The 20,804-nt window shown below is 39.8% G+C and overlaps 1 protein-coding gene across 1 annotated transcript in view; it reads right to left on the reverse strand.

Annotated features, from left to right (window-relative positions):
• The window catches only part of LOC137045571 (cilia- and flagella-associated protein 46), a 139,618-nt gene extending 139,418 nt beyond the window's left edge, over positions 1 to 200 (reverse strand). The window contains 1 exon segment of the mRNA XM_067422279.1: positions 20 to 200. Within this exon segment, the coding sequence (XP_067278380.1) occupies positions 20 to 68 (49 nt within the window). The 5' untranslated portion in view covers positions 69 to 200.
• Positions 201 to 20,804: the final 20,604 nt, after the last annotated feature.

The raw sequence follows: 20,804 nt of genomic DNA on the forward strand, positions 1-20,804 counted from the left end.
ACGAACTATCGACTGGTACCTTTTCTCTCCTGAGCTTTTAATAAATATCGTCGAATACGAAGATCCATTTCTCGTCTTGAGCGGTTCAACAGCAGCTCAGCTGTTAAAGTTATTTTAAAAAAGAGTATAATATCGATTATGTCGGCTATTATTCACTTGTTTTAGAGCGTAAGTTCAGCTGAGTAACTAGTGAGCGTCTGTTGTTTGGACGCGTCTCTTAGCAACGGGACGCTGAACGGAAAGCGCACGGGGTCAAACGCGTCTACAAACGACTGTACAACAGTCCAGACTTACGACATCAAACGTATCACTAAGATGGAATATACACACAGATTAAAAAGTAACTACAAATTTATATTGTGACGCCGAGCACTTTCCCAGAGAAGCAAACAGGAGGCTAGAATCCGGTATTCAGACACCCAATGGGCTGTAGTTTTATTTCCTGAATGTATACAACCTAAAACACGGGTATAAGGAGGTGTCTTAACTTTCCCAACATAACAAAACGCCAGAGGGATCAAAACTGGCCTAACTCAACGCCACTCAACTAACTTCCTCACGCGCCCCGCCCCTTATACTATTTTACTTCCAGACACCTCCCCCCAACAACAGGTGAATCAAGTAACATAATCATGAGGGAGAATCATCAGTGTCAGCGCCACAATATGTATATATGATGGACATCAGAGTCAAACTGTCATTCAAATTGCAAAAAACTGTAATCACAATCTTAATCTCATATTTCTTTTGATGTTTGGTAACTTGTTACCTCTCGAAGCTTAATGAGATGCAAATATATGCAGAGGTTGTGTCTCATTAAATCTGAATGAGAATTAAATGAAATGATGATGTTTACAGTAGTGCATCTGAGGTGAAAGTGTTTGTGTCAGCCAATGCATCTCTAACAGCAAACTGAGTTTAGTCAATTACGCCGAGCTCTTTTGTTCGTACATTGATTTGCAATTCCAGATCTAATGGGCTCTTCTGGGATGAAGTCGCAGCGGGAGGCGTGTTGAGTTAATCCGGCAGTTCAGTCTCTGACAGCCTCTGCTCACCGGCTGTGGAATCAGCAGGAGACGCCCAAACAACATCAGGAGAGGAGAGGAGAGGAGAGGAGAGGAGAGGAGAGGAGAGGAGAGGAGAGGAGAGGAGAGGAGAGGAGGGGAGGGGAGGGGAGGGGAGGGGAGGGGAGGGGAGGAACACAACAGAATAGAATAGAATAGAATAGAATAGAATAGAATAGAATAGAGATGAATAGAGACGAATAAAGATGAATAGTTTAGTTAGTTTTAGTTTATTTGTTTATTTTCGAACATGAGAGAAATAAAAATACAATAATGTTCAGACATTATTAAAAGAAACAAGTAAAGGTGAAAGAGAAAAAAAATTAATTAATTCTATCTCATGAACGAAAAAGGAGTAGGAAGAAGTAAAACTTATATACTCCTACCCCTTTAATTATTATTTTTCTTTAAATAACATGCATATGCCTACGCCTACTCATACACATATATACATGAACACATATACATACTCATGTACACATTTGTATTTATACATACATACACCCATATATATACCTATACCCCTATATCCACCGACACATACACATACCTCCACATGCCATATACATACATGCATAAATTCAAAATAACCACTAACAAATGTTATAACTCTTAACAAAGGAGCGCTCCCATTTTCCTACAGTACTTCTTGATACTTCTTAAGAATCTTTTCTCTATACATTTTTTTAAAGAGGAATATGTTGGAGCATTGCTTTAAATTTTCATCTATTTTATTCCACAATTTAACTCCACATATTGATAAACAAAGTCTTTTCCTTGTTGTTCTAAATCTATTAATCTTAAAGTTTCCACATCCCCTTAAGTTGTACCCTCCCTCCCTCTCAAAAAACATCTTTTGTATATTCCCAGGCAATAGTCTATTTCTTACTTTAAACATGAATGCAGCAATTTGATATCCAATTTGGTCATAATATATTAATAATCTCGACTGCCAAAATAATGAATTTGTATGTTCACAAAATCCAACATTATGAATAATTCTCATAGCTCGTTTTTGCATTATTACTAACGGCTGTAGTGAATATCGGTAAGTGCTTCCCCACACCTCTACACAGTAGTTCAAAGACGGTAACACTAATGAACAATACAAGATGCGAAGAGATTTAAGATCCAGCATATACTTAGCTCTAGCCAAAATTGCGATACTTTTAGACAGTTTGGTTTTAATGTATTTTATATGAGGCTTCCAACAGATCTTTTCATCTATGATTACTCCGAGAAACTTATTTTCATGTACTCTTTCTAAGTTAAACCCCTCTATCTGTATTTGTACTTGTTGATTTGGCTTACAGTTTCCAAATATCATAAATGTTGTTTTACTCAAATTTATCGATAATCTATTAATATCCAACCATTGTTTTATTTTCCTAAATTCTGAGGTGATTAATTGTGAAAGTAGCTTTAAGTTGTCTCCTGAACCAAATATATTGGTGTCATCTGCAAATAGTACAAACAGAATAGAATAGAGATGAGTAGAGACGAATAGAGATGAATAGAGAAGAATAGAGACGAACAGAATAGAATAGAGATGAATAGAGATGAACAGAATACAATAGAGATGAATAGAGACAAACAGAATAGAATAGAGATGAATAGAGATGAACAGAATACAATAGAGATGAATAGAGACAAACAGAATAGAATAGAGATGAATAGAGATGAACAGAATAGAATAGAGATGAATAGAGATGAACAGAATAGAATAGAGATGAATAGACACGAACAGAATAGAATAGAGATGAATAGAGATGAACAGAATAGAATAGAGATGAATAGAGATGAATAGAGATGAACAGAATAGAATAGAGATGAATAGAGATGAATAGAGATGAACAGAATAGAATAGAGATGAATAGAGACGAAAAGAATAGAATAGAGATGAATAGAGATGAACAGAATAGAATAGAGATGAATAGAGATGAATAGAGATGAACAGAATAGAAAAGAGATGAATAGAGATGAACAGAATAGAATAGAGATGAATAGAGATGAATAGAATAGAATAGAGATGAATAGAGATGAACAGAATAGAATAGAGATGAATAGAGATGAATAGAATAGAATAGAGATGAATAGAGATGAACAGAATAGAATAGAGATGAATAGAGATGAACAGAATAGAATAGAGATGAATAGAGATGAATAGAATAGAATAGAGATGAATAGAGATGAACAGAATAGAATAGAGATGAATAGAGATGAACAGAATAGAATAGAGATGAATAGAGATAAAAAGAGATGAACAGAATAGAATAGAGATGAATAGAGACGAAAAGAATAGAATAGAGATGAATAGAGATGAACAGAATAGAATAGAGATGAATAGAGATGAATAGAGATGAACAGAATAGAAAAGAGATGAATAGAGATGAACAGAATATAATAGAGATGAATAGAATAGAATAGAGATAAATAGAGATGAACAGAATAGAATAGAGATGAATAGAGATGAACAGAATAGAATAGAGATGAATAGAGATGAATAGAGATGAACAGAATAGAATAGAGATGAATAGAGATGAACAGAATAGAATAGAGATGAATAGAGATGAATAGAGATGAACAGAATAGAAAAGAGATGAATAGAGATGAACAGAATAGAATAGAGATGAATAGAATAGAATAGAGATGAATAGAGATGAACAGAATAGAATAGAGATGAATAGAGATGAATAGAGATGAACAGAATAGAATAGAGATGAATAGAGATGAATAGAGATGAATAGAATAGAATAGAGATGAATAGAGATGAACAGAATAGAATAGAGATGAATAGAGATGAACAGAATAGAATAGAGATGAATAGAGATGAATAGAGATGAACAGAGATGAACAGAATAGAATAGAGATGAATAGAGATGAATAGAGATGAACAGAATAGAAAAGAGATGAATAGAGATGAATAGAGATGAATAGAATAGAATAGAGATGAATAGAGATGAACAGAATAGAATAGAGATAATAGAGATTAATAGAGATGAACAGAATAGAATAGAGATGAATAGAGACGAAAAGAGATGAACAGAGACGAACAGAATAGAATAGAGATGAATAGAGATGAACAGAATAGAATAGAGATGAATAGAGACGAACAGAATAGAATAGAGATGAATACAGACGAACAGAATAGAATAGAGATGAATAGAGATGAATAGAGATTAACAGAATTGAATAGAGATGAATAGAGACGAACAGAATAGAGATGAATAGAGACGAACAGAATAGAATAGAGATGAATAGAGACGAACAGAATAGAATAGAGATGAATAGAGATGAATAGAGATAAACAGAATAGAATAGAGATGAATAGAGATGAATAAAGATGAACAGAATAGAATAGAGATGAATAGAGACGAACAGAATAGAATAGAGATGAATAGAGATGAACAGAATAGAATAGAGATGAATAGAGATGAACAGAATAGAAAAGAGATGAATAGAGATGAATCGAGATGAACAGAATAGAATAGAGATGAATAGAGACTAACAGAATAGAATAGAGATGAATAGAGATGAACAGAATAGAATAATAATAATAATAATAGATTTTATTTATAATGCACTTTTCATTCCGAAGAATCTCAAAGTGCAACAAAGGGGAGCAAAAAAAACAAAAAAAAATGAATAACAAGTAAAAATATAGAATACTACAAACAATCAACCAACACAGAAAACAGAACAGAAACAGAGCTGATGGTGAACAGAAAACAGAGCTGATGGTGAACAGAAAACAGCTGATGGTGAACAGAAACAGAGCTGATGGTGAACAGAAACAGAGCTGATGGTGAACAGAAACAGAGCTGATGGTGGACAGAAACAGAGCTGATGGTGAACAGAAACAGAGCTGATGGTGAACAGAAACAGAGCTGATGGTGAACAGAAACAGAGCTGATGGTGGACAGAAACAGAGCTGATGGTGAACAGAAAACAGAGCTGATGGTGAACAGAAAACAGAGCTGATGGTGAACAGAAACAGAGCTGATGGTGAACAGAAAACAGAGCTGATGGTGAACAGAAACAGAGCTGATGGTGAACAGAAACAGAGCTGATGGTGAACAGAAACAGAGCTGATGGTGAACAGAAACAGAGCTGATGGTGAACAGAAAACAGCTGATGGTGAACAGAAACAGAGCTGATGGTGAACAGAAACAGAGCTGATGGTGAACAGAAACAGAGCTGATGGTGAACAGAAGCAGAGCTGATGGTGAAATGGACTGCATTTATATGGACTGCATTTATATAGCACTTTTATCCAAAGCGCTTTACATTTTTGCCTCACATTCACCCATTCATACACCGATGGCGATGTCAGCCATGTAAGGCGCCATCCAGCTCGTCGGGAGCAGCTGGGGTTAGGTGTCTTGCTCATGGACACTTCGACACTTGGTCAAGTGGAACTGGGGATCGAACCACCAACCTTCTGGTTTGTAGACAACCTACATGAACCACTGAGCCACTGCCGCCCCAGAAAACAGAGCTGATGGTGAACAGAAACAGAGCTGATGGTGAACAGAAAACAGCTGATGGTGGAAGTCTCTGTTAGCTCCGCAGCACACTGTGGTCCACTTCATGTTTCAGATTTCTCCCAGCGGCAATGTCCCGATGACATCGTCGAGGCACGACAGCTGAAGACCAGATGATGGGTCTTCATGAGGATTCAAACGATGGGGATCGCCGCAGCACCATGCAGGAGGCAGAACATTTTTCCGGGCTCTTCTGTGGACACACCGGGGTCGGCGCAGAAGTCCAAGCCGCTCCACGGCCGCAATGCAGGACGGAACGGCGGCGCAGCCGAGAAAAGGAACATCCCAACATCATGCCGGACGCCGATTACGATGGCCCAGATGACGCTAGCCCGGTGCAAACTTCAGCCACCATGCAGCTTAAGCCCAAGGGAGACCACCAGTGAGCAGTCGCGGCGAGAAACATCAAATGTCCTCCAAACCAGAACCAGCCGAAGCAAATTCAAACATACACATTAGAGAAGCGGTGGAAAACGGCGAAAGGACGAACAACGTCCTCTCAGTGGCTGCCAGCAATCAGCAACAGTCCCAATTGTAGCTCTGACTGTTAGACTAGTCACAAACATAAGGAAATAAAATAAAATCTAAATCTAATAGTACATTAACATGATTTGTGGGTGGAGAAGCGGCGAACAGACAACGCCAGCGTCCTCTCCCCCACGTTGCCTAGCAACGTTTTTTCAATATAAAAATAGAATAGAATAGAGATGAATAGAGACGAACAGAATAGAATAGAGATGAATAGAGATGAACAGAATAGAATAGAGATGAATAGAGATGAACAGAATAGAATAGAGATGAATAGAGATTAATAGAGATGAACAGAATAGAATAGAGATGAATAGAGATGAACAGAATAGAATAGAGATAAATAGAGATTAACAGAATAGAATAGAGATGAATAGAGATGAACAGAATTGAATAGAGATGAATAGAGATGAACAGAATAGAATAGAGATGAATGGAGATGAATAGAGATGAACAGAATAGAATAGAGATGAATAGAGATGAACAGAATAGAATAGAGATGAATAGAGATGAACAAAATAGAATAGAGATGAATAGAGATGAATAGAGATGAACAGAATAGAGATCAATAGAGATGAATAGAGATGAACAGAATAGAATAGAGATGAATAGAGACGAACAGAATAGAATAGAGATGAATAGAGATGAATAGAGATGAACAGAATAGAATAGAGATGAATAGAGACGAATAGAGATGAACAGAATAGAATAGAGATGAATAGAGATGAATAGAGATGAATAGAGATGAACAGAATAGAATAGAGATGAATAGAGACGAACAGAATGGAATAGAGATGAATAGAGATGAATAGAGATGAACAGAATAGAATAGAGATGAATAGAGATGAACAGAGACGAACAGAATAGAATAGACATGAATAGAGATGAATAGACATAAACAGAATAGAATAGAGATGAATAGAGATGAACAGAATAGAATAGAGATGAACAGAATAGAATAGAGATCAATAGAGATGAATAGAGATGAACAGAGATGAACTGAATAGAATAGAGATGAATAGAGATGAATAGAGATGAACAGAATAGAATAGAGATGAATAGAGATGAATAGAGATGAACAGAATAGAACAGAGATGAATAGAGACAAACAGAATAGAATAGAGATGAATAGAGATGAACAGAATAGAATAGAGATGAATAGAGATGAATAGAGATGAACAGAATAGAATAGAGATGAATAGAGATGAATAGAGATGAACAGAATAGAATAGAGATGAACAGAGACGAACAGAATAGAATAGAGATGAATAGAGATGAATAGAGATGAACAGAATAGAATAGAGATGAACAGAGATGAACAGAATAGAATAGAGATGAATAGAGATGAATAGAGATGAACAGAATAGAATAGAGATGAATAGAGATGAACAGAATAGAATAAAGATGAATAGAGATGAACAGAATAGAATAGAGATGAATAGAGATGAACAGGATAGAATAGAGATGAACAGAGATGAACAGAATAGAATAGAGATGAATAGAGATGAACAGAATAGAATAGAGACGACTAGAGATGAACAGAGATGAACAGAATAGAATAGAGATGAATAGAGATGAATAGAGATGAACAGAATAGAATAGAGATGAATAGAGATGAACAGAGACGAACAGAATAGAATAGAGATGAATAGAGATGAATAGAGATGAACAGAATAGAATAGAGATGAATAGAGATGAACAGAATAGAATAGAGATGAACAGAATAGAATAGAGATGAATAGAGATGAATAGAGATGAACAGAATAGAATAGAGATGAATAGAGATGAATAGAGATGAACAGAATAGAATAGAGATGAACAGAGATGAATAGGGATGAATAGAGATGAATAGAGATGAACAGAATAGAATAGAGATGAAAAGAGATGAATAGAGATGAATAGAGATGAACAGAATAGAATAGAGATGAACAGAGATGAATAGAGATGAATAGAGATGAATAGAGATGAACAGAATAGAATAGAGATGAATAGAGATGAATAGAGATGAATAGAGATGAATAGAGATGAACAGAATAGAATAGAGATGAATAGAGATGAACAGAATAGAATAAAGATGAATAGAGATGAACAGAATAGAATAGAGATGAATAGAGATGAACAGGATAGAATAGAGATGAACAGAGATGAACAGAATAGAATAGAGATGAATAGAGATGAACAGAATAGAATAGAGACGACTAGAGATGAACAGAGATGAACAGAATAGAATAGAGATGAATAGAGATGAATAGAGATGAACAGAATAGAATAGAGATGAATAGAGATGAACAGAGACGAACAGAATAGAATAGAGATGAATAGAGATGAATAGAGATGAACAGAATAGAATAGAGATGAATAGAGATGAACAGAATAGAATAGAGATGAACAGAATAGAATAGAGATGAATAGAGATGAATAGAGATGAACAGAATAGAATAGAGATGAATAGAGATGAATAGAGATGAACAGAATAGAATAGAGATGAACAGAGATGAATAGGGATGAATAGAGATGAATAGAGATGAACAGAATAGAATAGAGATGAAAAGAGATGAATAGAGATGAATAGAGATGAACAGAATAGAATAGAGATGAACAGAGATGAATAGAGATGAATAGAGATGAATAGAGATGAACAGAATAGAATAGAGATGAATAGAGATGAATAGAGATGAACAGAATAGAATAGAGATGAACAGAGATGAATAGGGATGAATAGAGATGAATAGAGATGAATAGAGATGAACAGAGATGAACAGAATAGAATAGAGATGAATAGAGATGAATAGAGATGAACAGAATAGAATAGAGATGAATAGAGATGAACAGAATAGAATAGAGATAAATAGAGATGAATAGAGATGAACAGAATAGAATAGAGATGAACAGAATAGAATAGAGATGAATAGAGATGAACAGAATAGAATAGAGATGAATAGAGATGAACAGAATAGAATAGAGATGAATAGAGATGAACAGAATAGAATAGAGATGAATAGAGATGAACAGAATAGAATAGAGATGAATAGAGATGAACAGAATAGAATAGAGATGAATAGAGATGAACAGAATAGAATAGAGATGAATAGAGATGAATAGAGATGTACAGAATAGAATAGAGATGAATAGAGATGAACAGAATAGAATAGAGATGAATAGAGATGAATAGAGATGAACAGAATAGAATAGAGATGAAAAGAGATGAACAGAATAGAATAGAGATGAACAGAATAGAATAGAGATGAATAGAGATGAATAGAGATGAACAGAATAGAATAGAGATGAATAGAGATGAACAGAATAGAATAGAGATGAATAGAGATGAACAGAATATAATAGAGATGAACAGAATAGAATAGAGATGAATAGAGATGAACAGAATAGAATAGAGATGAACAGAATAGAATAGAGATGAATAGAGATGAACAGAATAGAATAGAGATGAACAGAATAGAATAGAGATGAACAGAATAGAATAGAGATTAATAGAGATGAATAGAGATGAACAGAATAGAATAGAGATGAAAAGAGATGAACAGAATAGAATAGAGATGAATAGAGATGAACAGAATAGAATAGAGATGAATAGAGATGAACAGAATAGAATAGAGATGAATAGAGATGAATAGAGATGAACAGAATAGAATAGAGATGAATAGAGATGAACAGAATAGAATAGAGATGAACAGAATAGAATAGAGATGAATAGAGATGAATAGAGATGAACAGAATAGAATAGAGATGAAAAGAGATGAACAGAATAGAATAGAGATGAATAGAGATGAACAGAATAGAATAGAGATGAATAGAGATGAACAGAATAGAATAGAGATGAATAGAGATGAATAGAGATGAACAGAATAGAATAGAGATGAATAGAGATGAACAGAATAGAATAGAGATGAACAGAATAGAATAGAGATGAATAGAGATGAATAGAGATGAACAGAATAGAATAGAGATGAATAGAGATGAACAGAATAGAATAGAGATGAATAGAGATGAACAGAATAGAATAGAGATGAATAGAGATGAATAGAGATGAACAGAATAGAATAGAGATGAATAGAGATGAACAGAATAGAATAGAGATGAACAGAATAGAATAGAGATGAATAGAGATGAATAGAGATGAACAGAATAGAATAGAGATGAAAAGAGATGAACAGAATAGAATAGAGATGAATAGAGATGAACAGAATAGAATAGAGATGAATAGAGATGAACAGAATAGAATAGAGATGAATAGAGATGAATAGAGATGAACAGAATAGAATAGAGATGAATAGAGATGAACAGAATAGAATAGAGATGAACAGAATAGAATAGAGATGAATAGAGATGAATAGAGATGAACAGAATAGAATAGAGATGAATAGAGATGAACAGAATAGAATAGAGATGAATAGAGATGAACAGAATAGAATAGAGATGAACAGAATAGAATAGAGATGAATAGGCCAAATCCAGGCCCCCAGGCCCTGATTGGTGCAGATGCTGAAATTTTATATTTAGATATTTATATAAAAAAGTATATCAGTCTACTTACATAAAATGCAATATCTGCCAATAATATGTATTAGTAATATGATATTTAAATGCTTAGATTTATGAGCAAAGCTCTGTAGTTTTAAAACATATAATGCGATGCAATGATGAATGAGCGATGAACCAATAAACGTCTCAAAGCCTGATGATCATATTAGACCTTCAGTCAGTCATCTCCAGATTACATCAGGCCAGCGTGTCTCTCAGACCTCAGATGAGTCTTGCCTTCACTGGACTGTGACTCAAACTCAATCACATTAACAATTCATTTATTGCAAGCAAGTGAAGGGGACAAATGTTTGCTGAAGATGTTTGCTGAAGATGTTTGCTGAAGATGTTTGCTGAAGATGTTTGCTGAAGATGTTTGCTGAAGTGTTATGTATATTGTATGTATTGTATGTGTATATCCATAATGTATGTATTGACAGGGTCCGTCCGTACACTAACACATCTTCACTCACTCAAAGAGACTGTATTTTATTGTTGGAAATATACAAAATAATCTTTCCACGGCTGCTTATGAAGACATTTTTACTCTTCATTACACACTTCGCTCTATATTCTTAAGGCTTGTTCACATCAAAGGATGATAACGATAACAATATAGTTTTAAAATTATATTATAATGACAATAGAGACACCATCCATTATACTGATGGACAGAGGTGGACAAACTTCATTCCCTGAGTAAAAGTACTACAGGTCAAATATGACTCGGTTACAAGCGAAAGTTGTAAAAACAGATTATTGTATTATAGTTGTATAAATGCACATTATGATGGTTTAAGCCAGTCAGTGACGCTCCATCTGACACACTAGCAGACGACTAACTTAAACTCATTTAAATACTTGTAGAAAAGTTACAAAGCTGCTGTCACTTTAAGGCCGAATGCACGGATCCAATACACTGATACACATCTGATATTCTCACACTGTTCACCTTCACTGAAGACAGAATCAACTTTGTTTATGTGAATCCTCCACTAAATGAGCATTTGGACATCCGTCTTCTTCCATTTTGCTCTAAACTATAAATCAGTGTTTAATAAATGCTGTGAAATCATTGAACTTCACGAGACTCTACAAGAGTGATTCCTGAAAGGCTTTCTGCAAAAACCCAAACACCTTTAAAAGAAGAAAAAATCATCCACTGACTTTCAAAGCTGTGACAGAAACGACTTTCCACTTCGAGGACCTTGATAGAAATGTAGTGGAGTAAAGAGGACGATATTTGTCTTTCAGATGGAGTGAAGTTAAAGTCAGAAGATTACAGAAAAAATAATACTCCAGTAAAGCACAGAGACTCAAACAGTGAACTTCAGTACAGGACTCGAGGAAATGAGCTGAGGGACGCTCCAGATCTGCCGATGGGTAAAACGAAGTCCTGCCATTCATCATGTCCTATTTTACTCAGAAATCCTTCATGTTACAGTAGTGGGTCAGGAGCAGTTTCCTGTTAAATCATCAGAGCTTTATTTTGATGTCTGTCCTTCTGTCGGCATCAGGTCAGGTTTGATATAAAGCAGAGTCTGTCTTCTGGATAACTCACACTCACTCTGAACACACACACACCGACTCTGATCTAAACACCGTTTACTGCACCTACAGCCCTGAGGCGGCTCACATCACATCAGTCTGAGATCAGATGAGTTAATATATAAACTCTGCTCCTCACACACATATTCCAGCGCTGACTGCGTTCATGCACGCAAAGGTCAATGGCATCTCTGCTCGAGTCAGCCCGACGCAGTTCTCATGTTCTCAGTGTTTAAATCTCAAATGCACTGACGCATCTGTTCCCCCATCAGACAGAGTGTGTGTGTGTGTATGGGGGGGGGGGGTATTACAGGAGAGGGTGAAATATGAGGACATTACCCATGTCCCCACTTTTCAAAAGGCTTATAAATCACACAGGAGGAGTTTTTATGAGAAAGGAAAAATGCAGAATGTTTCCTGTGATGGGTAGGTTTAGGGGCTGTGTGTGTGTGTGTGTGTGTGTGTGTGTGTGTGTGTGTGTGTGTGTGTGTGTGTGTGTGTGTGTGTGTGTGTGTCACATACAGCTGGCTGTTAAAGGGAAAGAGAGACGAGACTCTGATTGGTTTATTGCTTGTTAAACACACCCATGACTTATTAAGAGACAACGCCCCTTTTCCCGTTGTTTTTTGTGCAAAGTTATAGTTTTTTCCAATTGCTAAAGAAGAATTTTCTACAATTTGAACTACATATTTTAGTATTATGGCAAAGCATACTAAAGACAAGAGTGTGTTTCACTATGCACAACTGTGTGTAGCTGGTTAGACAAAAAATCTGGTAATATGAAGGAAGTGAGTTTTGATAATGATATTTAGTTTTGCTTGTAGTGCTTCATTTTGTAAGATATATGAGGAGGTTTGCAGTTTGGGTGTGTGGTTTTGTGAATTGTGTTAAGCATTTTTATAAATAAAAAAAACAGCCTAGTTTGCAAAATTGTGTGTTTGCAATTGGAAAAAAAACTGTAAATGCTTTAAATTATTAATTCATAACAGATTTTTTTTACTTAGCCCTCAAGTATAGGTGTAATCTAATAACATGCATACATACTTACATAAACTGAAGATAGTAACTGAATGCGTTCTCTACAGAATAAACTGTGTGTCTGTCTCGTTATCCAGCACAAACATCTAAACATTCATAAATCATGCCTGGAGATATTAAGACTTGTTTTCTGAAATTAAAAGTATAAGCTTATGCTTAAAACAAGAAAAACAATATCTACAAAATGTTCTGGCCCAAATGATATTTATTCTAGTTTTAAGCACAATCTCACTTCACTTTGAGACCTTTTTCTTTAATATCTCCAGTCATTTCTCTTCTCCAGTAAATGTCTTGATGGATATTAGATGTTTGTGCTGGAAAATAAGACAGAAACACTGAGGAAGAGCATCATGTTCCGCAGTGCATTAATCACGTTATGGTCACATTGTTTCATACACTGCAAATAAAATGCAAACATTGTTTTCTGTTTGAATTAAGATTATTTTTCTCACCCCATTGGCAGATTATTTATCTTATTTTAAGCAAAAACTCTCTTCATTTTGAGTTATTTTTCCCCAAAACAAGACGATTACTTTTGCTTGTCTAGTAAATACTTCTTGTTTTAAGAATTTTCAGATGTTTGGTCTAGAAACAAGACAAAAATACTGAGGAAGAAGAGCATTTTTGTCACGGTTCATGGATTCCCTGTCTCACTCTTGGGTGCGTGTTGAATGTAGGTGAGGGCGGAGCCTGGGATTGGCTCATCACGCACCTGTGGCTGATCACCTGCACCAGCTGCAACTCATCACCTTCACCCTATTTAGTCTCTCTGTTTCTCTCTTGTCTTTGTCAGAGCGTTGTTGGATGTTTCCCCTTGTGTCTCCGTGTTGGTTGTCGTTTCCCCCTTCCGTGAAACGCTGGATCCCTTCCCGGATTACCTGTACCGACCTCCCGAGTCACAGCTGCTCACAGCCTGCCCGTGTCGCCAACAGAGCCTCTCTCACTGCTCTGTCTTATCCGGACTTCTTCAGTGTTCTGAGTTTTGACTTCTGTGACACTATCCGTCAAATAAACTAATTACTTGCTTTTGAATCCTGCCTCTGTGAATCCGTTACAGAACGCTCTGACCAACCATGGATTCAGCGAGTATCAACGCCCTACTGACCAGCAGCAACGAGAGACTGGACCAGCAGGAGGCGAACTTAACTGCCACAGGACAGGCAGTACACACCTTGGTGGCACGGGTGGCCGAGCTGACCCAACAGATGCAACAACTCGTCGGTCCCACTGTGCCCGACCCACCGCCGATTCCCCACACACCATCTGCATCGCGGCAACCGGAACCACGTCTGCCTACCCCCGAGAGTTATGCCGGTGAGAGCAATTATTGCAGAGCCTTCCTTACCAAGTGTTCCTTGTTTTTCGCTCTTCAACCGCAGACTTTCAACACGGAAAGATCCAAGGTGGCATTCGTCCTCACCCTGCTCTCCGGACGAGCCGCACTTTGGGGAACGGCGGTGTGGGAGAACCAACATCCTTGCTGCTCCTCGTTCCAGACGCTGGCGGCAGAGATGAGAAGGGTGTTTGACCGAGCGGTGACCGGAAGAGAAGCGGCACGTCAACTCGCAGAGCTCCGCCAAGGTAACCGCTCGGTCTCGGATTATTCCATCGAGTTCCGCACCCTGGCCGCCGAATGCAAGTGGAACGAGGAGGCACAGTGGGACATGTTCCTGCATGGGCTGGCTGACCGCATCCAGAAGGAGATATTCGCCATCGACCTTCCGGAGAAGATTGACGGTCTCATTGATCTTGCTTTGAGGGTGGACGCTCGTCTGAGTCGGCTGAGGTCCAGGATGGAGCCTCAGCATGGGAGTGTCGAATGCCCTCAGGCCAGCGCTACGGATGCGGTCAGCTACACCTTCGACCCGGAGCCCATGCAGGTGGGTCGAGCTCGGCTCTCCCGGGAGGAGAAGGCGAGACGGAGATCCCGTGGTCTTTGCCTGTACTGCGGCGGGAACGGACACCTGCTAGACTCCTGCCCGGTAAAAGACCACGCCCGGCGGTAAAAGGAAGGCTACTGTCGGGCGGGATCTCCGTGGAAAAGACCTCATCCTCCACTCTCCTCCCGGTGAGATTGCGGTGGGCAGCTCAGGATTATTCCAGCCTCGCCCTCCTCGACTCGGGAGCGGAAGGTAACTTCATTGACTCTGCCCTTGCTCACAAACTTAACATACCCACCATTGCACTCAAGAACACCATTTCTGTCAACGCACTCAACGGACAAGTTCTCCCTGACATTTCATTCACCACTGAACCACTTACACTGATCACTTCCGGCAACCACACAGAACGCATTTCATTTTTCATCCTGGACTCCCCTTTGGCTCCCGTTGTCCTCGGTCACCCTTGGCTGGAGTTACACAATCCAAGGGTTGACTGGGGACAAAACTCTGTGTCTGCGTGGAGTGATAAATGTTATGAGTCTTGTTTGGTGTCTGCTTGTTCGTCTGTTTCTCGTTCTGTTTTTCAGAGTGAGACGGTGAATCTGTCTAACGTGCCTCCGGAGTACCTTGACCTGAAAGAAGTGTTCAGTAAGTCCCGAGCTGCTTCTCTCCCTCCGCATCGTCCCTATGACTGTGCTATAGATTTACTCCCAGGTAAGTCTCCGCCTAAGGGCAAACTATACTCTCTTTCTATTCCAGAGAGGGAGGCCATGGAGAAATATATTTCTGATTCTCTAGCCTCCAAATTCATCCGCCCTTCCTCTTCTCCAGCGGGGGCGGGGTTCTTCTTCGTGGGGAAGAAGGATGGTTCTCTGCGACCTTGCATTGATTACCGAGGGCTGAATAACATCACGGTAAAGAATACCTATCCTTTGCCGTTGATGTCTTCAGCTTTCGAGAGGTTACAGGGAGCATCCGTCTTCACGAAGTTGGACTTACGTAACGCTTATCATTTGGTTCGCATCAGGGAGGGGGATGAATGGAAAACCGCATTTAACACCCCCAGGGGGCATTTTGAATACTTGGTCATGCCTTTCGGCCTTTCCAACTCCCCAGCGGTTTTCCAGGCACTCGTCAATGATGTGTTGAGAGACATGGTCGACCAATTCATATATGTCTACCTGGATGACATTTTGATTTTTTCTTCGTCTCTCCAGGAACATGTTCGACACGTCAGACGAGTGCTTCAGAGGTTGCTAGAGAATGGGCTTTTTGTCAAGGCGGAGAAATGCGCTTTTCATGCACAGTCTGTTCCTTTTTTAGGGTACATCGTGTCATCGGAGGGAATGCGCATGGATCCCGACAAGGTTAAGGCTGTGATGGATTGGCCAAGTCCAGATTCCCGTAAGGCCCTACAGAGGTTTCTGGGGTTCGCCAATTTCTATCGGCGTTTTATTCGCAATTTCAGCCAACTAGCTGCACCTCTGACTGCCTTGACCTCTCCCCGAATGACGTTCAGGTGGTCCGATACAGCTGAGGCTGTATTCGCCAAACTGAAAAGCCGCTTTGTTTCGGCTCCCATCTTAGTCGCCCCTGATCCCACACGTCAGTTCGTGGTAGAGGTCGACGCGTCAGAGGTGGGGGTAGGAGCGGTTCTTTCACAGCGCTCTCCCTCAGATGACAAGATGCACCCGTGCGCGTTTTTCTCCCATCGTCTTTCTCCTGCCGAACGCAATTATGACATTGGTAACAGAGAGTTGTTGGCCGTCAAGTTAGCGTTGGAGGAGTGGCGTCATTGGCTTGAAGGGTCGGGGGTACCTTTTATTGTATGGACGGATCATAAGAACCTTGAATATATTAGATCTGCTAAAAGACTCAACTCCAGGCAGGCTCGGTGGGCACTTTTTTTCGGACGTTTTGACTTTGTTCTCTCGTACCGCCCCGGGTCTAAAAACATCAAACCCGACTCTTTATCTCGTATTTTTGATGCTTCCGAACGCCCGGTTACTCCCGAGTGTATTTTGCCAGAGAAGATAGTTATCTCTACACTCACATGGGAGATCGAATCGAAGGTCAAAGTGGCCTTAGAAGGGGTAACGCCCCCGCCCGGCGGCCCACCGAGTTGTTTGTTCGTTCCGGAGGGGTTAAGATCCGAGGTCCTCAAATGGGGTCACTGCTCCAACATTGCCTGTCATCCAGGGGTAAACCGCACTGGCAGTTTAATAAAGCAACGATTTTGGTGGCCACTTATGGCTCTCGACATTCGCAGTTTCGTTTTGGCTTGCTCGGTCTGTGCGGTTGGTAAGACATCTAACCAACCTCCCCAGGGGTTACTTCAGCCGCTGTCTGTTCCTTCGAGACCCTGGTCCCACATCGCTCTAGATTTTGTTACCGCCCTCCCGCCCTCCCAGGGCAAGACGGTCGTTTTGACCGTCGTGGACCGATTCTCGAAGGCAGCACATTTCATTCCCTTGCCCAAATTACCCTCAGCCAAGGAGACAGCGGTATCTGTAGTAGACCACGTCTTTCGGTTACATGGCCTCCCGATGGACGTGGTCTCCGACAGAGGTTCCCAATTTGTGTCCAAATTTTGGCAGGAGTTTTGTAAATTACTAGGAGCCACGGTTAGTCTGTCTTCGGGTTATCACCCCCAAAGCAACGGTCAGACCGAGAGAGCCAATCAGGATCTGGAAAGAGTGTTGCGATGTTTGGTATCCAAGAATCCTTCATCCTGGAGCCAGCAACTCTCTATGGTTGAGTACGCTCATAACTCTTTACCAGTGTCATCTACGGGCCTTTCGCCATTTGAGTGTAGTGTAGGTTACCAGCCACCTATTTTTCCTAGTCTGGATTCCGAGGTCGCGGTCCCCTCTGTTCACGCCTTTATCCAGAGGTGTCATCGCACATGGACCAGAGCCCGTGAGACTCTGCTCCAGGTGGGAGCGCGCACCAAGGCTAAAGCCGATCGCCACCGGTCTAAGCCTCCCGTTTACGTCGTCGGTCAAAAAGTGTGGCTTTCTACCAAGAACATTCCTCTCCGCTCCGTATCTAATAAACTTGCTCCCAAATTTATCGGCCCGTTCACTGTCACCAAGATCATTAGTCCGGTGACAGTCCGCCTCAAACTCCCTCCGGCGTACAGGAGGATTCATCCCGCCTTCCATGTATCCAAAATCAAACCTGTTTTTCACTCCCACCTTAATCCGCCAGTCCCGGTTCCCCCACCGCCGCGACTCGTAGATGGGGAACCAACTTATTCGGTTAATCGCATTCTGGATTCTAGACGGAGGGGACGCGGTTTCCAGTACTTGGTGGACTGGGAAGGTTACGGTCCGGAGGAGAGAAGTTGGGTTCCTGCTAGGGACATTCTGGATCACTCCCTTATTGATGATTACAATCAACAGGTAAGGTCGGCTGGGAGCGTCAGGGGACGCTCCTAGGGGGAGGGGTACTGTCACGGTTCATGGATTCCCTGTCTCACTCTTGGGTGCGTGTTGAATGTAGGTGAGGGCGGAGCCTGGGATTGGCTCATCACGCACCTGTGGCTGATCACCTGCACCAGCTGCAACTCATCACCTTCACCCTATTTAGTCTCTCTGTTTCTCTCTTGTCTTTGTCAGAGCGTTGTTGGATGTTTCCCCTTGTGTCTCCGTGTTGGTTGTCGTTTCCCCCTTCCGTGAAACGCTGGATCCCTTCCCGGATTACCTGTACCGACCTCCCGAGTCACAGCTGCTCACAGCCTGCCCGTGTCGCCAACAGAGCCTCTCTCACTGCTCTGTCTTATCCGGACTTCTTCAGTGTTCTGAGTTTTGACTTCTGTGACACTATCCGTCAAATAAACTAATTACTTGCTTTTGAATCCTGCCTCTGTGAATCCGTTACAATTTTTTGCAGTGCAGTGTTTTCCTCTTGATTCTGTGAGCAGTGATGAGTTTGCAGATGAAGGCGTGAAGCTTCATTGAGCTTGTATTTATCAGCTTTGACAGCTTTTTTTTTTTTTTAACTGTTATTCAGACACGCTTTGACAGTTGTTCAGTTTGATGACTGATTAGCCGGAGACGCTTCATTCTCTTCTCTTTCCCATTTCTCTGCACTGCTTCTTTCTGTTTGTGGAGCTTGAATATGTTATTCATTCATGACCGAGCGCTGACCCAACATCCTCCTAAAGCTGACTCAATCATCTGCTTCCCTTCATATTCCTCACAGCTTCTTTTGACCTGGATAAAAGCAGTTTATGTGTGACCAAACATCACTTCTGCTCGGATAGACAGCCACAGACCACAAAGGCACATGAGACGTGTGTTTTCAGAAGATAAATGGCCCCTATATGGTGAAACTGCACCAACACTATCTCATAATCTTGTCAAATGTCAGCTTGTTCGATTGGATTGGGAAACGCAGACAATCTCTGCACTTTTGATAGATACTGACCACTGCAGACCGGGAACAGCCCACAAGAGCTGCAGTTTTGGAGATGCTCTGACCCAGTCGTCTAGCCGTATAATGAGGGTCCCTACATGCAAACCGAAGCATTGAGAACGTTGTAAGAGTACAAACAGTTTAATAAGAAGATACTTTATAAGGACAGTACATTACGCGTTTACAGACGGCAGCCATCTTGGAGAACAGTCTCGGCGAGTCGAGCCATGAGCGCTGTGCTAAGTGAGCTGGTCGATAGGAATTAAGTTTGTGAAATATAATTACATGGAAAATGCATGAATTATATCTGTTTATTAAAATATATGGTTAAACAATACAAGGGAAGAAGGCGTCACATACTTTCAATATTTTTAACAAAAACAGCGATCATGGCTCGACTCGTCCAAGATGGCTCCTGTCTGTATACGCGTAATGTACTGTAATGTGTTAATCTGTGTTTAGAGATAAAACTCTTTACATTCGATTTTCATCAAAACGCATCCCAGAGAACGATCTACTTGCTGACCATCTGTTAATCACCCCAGGGTTATTTCTCATCGGAGTTGTGATTTAAAACAAGATATATGTACGCACATTTTATGTCTTGCTTCCAGAAAAATCAAACAGAATTCTCTGATGTTTTTGCTCAATACACAAAAATGTTATTTTGCCAGTGGGGTCAGAAAAATAATCCTAAAAAGTTGTTTTTTGCCTAAGGGGTCAGAAAAATAACCCAATATTTTTTTTTCCTGACCCCTTAGGCAAAAAAAACTTTTCCGTGTTTTAAGCAAAAACATCAGAGAATTCTGTTCGATTTTTCTGAAATCAAGACACTCCTGTTGTTTTGCTTCTGGAGTGAAAACATCTTGTTTTACAGTTTTTCCCATTGCTAACTCACTAAAATGACACACACAGCACAATTACTTAAACTGACACACAGAGAGCAAAACCTCTGCTCAAGTCTCCTAAAGTCGAAACACATTTTCTGCCTTACACACACTTTGCAAATCAAAATGGTAATTTTTAAAAGCACTGAACACGGTTCCAATCTGACATAAATCCACATGTTAAAACACTGCTATTCAAAATGACACTACATGAGCTAAATGGCCAAACATCTCACTGGTTAATGGTTAACACTTCAAGGATGGACGCACTATGAAAGTCAGTTTTTCTCAATTTTTTACACACAAATTCTGGTACTTGAGACACAATGAGCACAACATGAAACTCATTCCTCC

Source organism: Pseudorasbora parva, chromosome 17 (assembly GCF_024679245.1).
Source record: "Pseudorasbora parva isolate DD20220531a chromosome 17, ASM2467924v1, whole genome shotgun sequence".
Classification (NCBI taxonomy): Eukaryota; Metazoa; Chordata; class Actinopteri; order Cypriniformes; family Gobionidae; genus Pseudorasbora; species Pseudorasbora parva.